The sequence below is a fragment of the Chrysochloris asiatica genome, unplaced genomic scaffold (assembly GCF_000296735.1).
Source record: "Chrysochloris asiatica unplaced genomic scaffold, ChrAsi1.0 scaffold00381, whole genome shotgun sequence".
NCBI lineage: Eukaryota > Metazoa > Chordata > Mammalia > Afrosoricida > Chrysochloridae > Chrysochloris > Chrysochloris asiatica.
The window spans coordinates 1,553,568-1,556,798 of record NW_006408899.1 but is presented as its reverse complement, the minus strand read 5'-3'; the positions used below and the strand labels follow the sequence as shown (position 1 = coordinate 1,556,798).

General features: G+C 39.2%; 1 protein-coding gene across 1 annotated transcript; it reads right to left on the bottom strand.

Moving 5' to 3' along the window:
- Nucleotides 1-1,252: 1,252 nt before the first annotated feature.
- LOC102837193 (olfactory receptor 5A2-like) lies at nt 1,253-2,218 on the bottom strand. The gene has a single exon (XM_006876485.1). It carries the CDS (start codon nt 2,216-2,218, stop codon nt 1,253-1,255), a length of 966 nt encoding a protein of 321 aa, XP_006876547.1.
- Nucleotides 2,219-3,231: the final 1,013 nt, after the last annotated feature.

Genomic DNA, 3,231 nt, shown 5'->3' with positions numbered 1-3,231 from the left:
AAGTCCAGCAATTGTTATTTTTTATTCAGTTCTCAATCAATGACTTTATAATGCATCAGATTCACAAGCACTATCTCATTTAGTTCTAGATGATTCTATAATCCCCTCTTTTCATGTCAAAACCAGAAAGTAATAAAGTCCAAGCTCACATCTTTAAGATTTTCCGAGTGGGTCCTATTGCACACCAATCTCTGTTGGTCCATAAAATTGGCTGTTAACTCACACACAGCAAGAGAAATGTCTTCAGCTGGGCATCCTCATAAATGTGTTCTTAAGGGAAGACTTGAAAGGAGACAATCTGATTTGAGGGAGGAAATCCTCCAGGTGACACTCTCTGGTGTCTTGGTTGTGATGAAGTTTTTGTCTCTGCTGATTTTATGTCTCACTTGGCCATGTCCTTTATGGATCCATTTCCCACTTCCCCTAATAGTATCATCAGTCATTATAAGATCTTCTTAATGACTCTGGAAGCATTTTAGCAGGAAACGACCTCTGCAAGCAAGTCATATCTACAATACAACTATATCAAGTGCAACATGATGTATCAAGGCTAACAGAATACAAAACTTGGTCCATGAAATCCACTCTGAAAGAAATCTCTTTCTTTAACATCTTTTTAAAACTATTTCCATTGGACTATGGGCCCATGTGATACCCCTGAGTATGGTGACCACTACTTCCTTATCACACTTGTTGTTGTTGCTGTTAAGTGCCATCAAGTTGGTTCCAACTCATAGTGACTCTGGATAGGGTTTCTGAGGAGCAGATGGTGGATTTGAACTGCCAACCTGTGGTTCGCAGTCTAGTGCAGATCCTACAGCACCGTGCTAGGAATCGCAATCAAACTTAAGGGCCTGAAATCAGTGGGCAGCTCAGCTATCTGAGACTGAAGATCTGACACCTTGGACACAGTAGGAAAGCGATTATTTGTGATGGTCTTGCACAATCTCCAAGGTGCTACGATGGAGCATGCTCAAGACTCAACTATACCCCCAAATTACTCTGGCCTTCAACTTCTTTTAGAATCCTGGAATCCTCTTAGCCCTTAACTTAAGCATAATTGTGGGAACTGGATTTTTAAATTGTATTCAATGTCACTGCATTGCTTATTGATGGCAGCTCAGCATAATAGCACCAAGAAATAAGGAAGCCAAGTGTTTACTTCTTGCTGTCTAGTTAGTCATGTGGACTGCAAAAGGTACACATTTCCACCTCCATCTTCCTTCTATGGATAATAATACATACTCAAATATTATTCTAAATGAGGTAAACCTGTTGCCCTCTTTATAAGTCTCTTGAGAGCTGCTTTGATCTCTTTGTTTCTCAGACTATAGATCAGCGGATTTAACATGGGGATGATGATGACATAGAACAATGACAGCACCTTGTCCTGCTTCATGGAGTGACCAGATTTGGGATGCAAATATACAGAGAAAGCTGTGCCATAGTAGAGTGTCACTGCTGTCAGGTGGGAGGCACAGGTATTGAAGGCCTTGGCAGAACCTTTGCCTGAGGATATTTTCAGTATTGAGGCTGCAATAAAACCATAGGATAAGAGGATAATAAGCAAAGAACCAAATCCAACAAAAATAGCTACCAGAAGAGTCATTTGGCTGATGAAGCTGTTAGAGCAAGACAAGGAAATAATCTGAGGGAAATCACAGAAGAAATGTTGAATGATATTTGGCCCACAGAAGTAAAGATAAAAGCAAGAGAATAATTGAGATAAACTGCTAAGTAAACCACTCACATATGCCCCAGTGACCATCTTTCCACAAAGGCCAAGGGTCATGATGGCTGAGTACTGCAGAGGACTACCAATGGCAACATATCGGTCATAGGCCATGCCGGCCAACAGACAGCATTCAGTCAGTGACATCCAGGCCACAACAAAATATTGAGTGACACAGGCAATGAAGGGAATCGTTTTCTCATTTTTTAGGAAATCTGAAAGCATCCTGGGACTGACAGAAGAAGAACAACATATGTCTACAAATGACAGGAAACTCAGAAAAAAATACATGGGTGTGTGCAGTTGAGAGTCCATCTTGATTAGGAGAATGAGACCCAGGTTCCAGATAAGTGTCACAAGGTAGATCCCTAGGAATATTGGAAAGAGGATGAGCTGTAGCTCTTTTTCATCTGAGAGACCCAGGAGAACAAATATGGTCACAGAGGAGTGGTTTCCATTCCATTCCATGGACCAGATATGTGTCATCTGCTGAAGAAAAGATGAGAAAAGGAAATGGCTTTATTTCTTCACCATTAAAAAAAAAAAAAAGGCTAATCTTTTTATTTCTGTCACACATCTGGTTAATTTTACAACATTAATTTTTTGAGAAAATACAATCACATTTCATATACTAACATCAACCTTAACTGAAAAATCTTCTTGGATATACAAGTGTATATTATCATTATTTCCACCACTAGTTTGTCATTTTTCTCTCACTGTTGTGGTTTGTTGGTTGCTGTAATGCTGGAAGCTATGTCACTGATATTTTGAATGGTGGCAGGATGACCCAATATGGATAGATTTCAGTTGAGCTTCCAGATTGACTAGGAAGAATGAGAGGTAGACTACTTCCAAATGTTTTGCTACTGAAAACTTTATGAATAGTAGTGAAACACTGTCAGGTAGCACCAGAATATTGAATTTTAAAACTTGATGAATAATATCAGAATATTGTCAGATATAATGCTGGAAGATGTGCTCCTTGGGTTAGATTGCACTCAAAACATGGCTGGGGAAGAGCAGCTTCCACAAAGTAAACTTGACCATGATGATGTAAATTGAGTAATATCTCAAGGACCTTCTTTTGCTGATGGGGTACAACTCAAAATGAGGAGAAAAAGCTGCCAACATCCATTAGTAATTGGAACATGGAATGTACAAAGTATGAAACTATGAAAATTGTTGTTAAGTGTTGTTGAGTTGGATCCAACCCATAGTGACCCTGCTTGGATTGCCGAAGAATGGCTGGTGAGTTTGAATTGTCTGTTGACTTTGAAATACAAACCGACTTTGTGAACTAGTGCATCTCCTACAGCACTGTACTTTAGAAGTTGTTTAAGATGAAATACAGATCAATAATCTTAGGCATTAATGAATTGAAATGGACTCACACTGGCCCTTTTGAATATGACAATCACATGGTTTCCTATGCTGGGAATGACAAACTGAAGAGGAATGACATTGCATTCATCATCAAGAAAAAAATTTTTAGATGT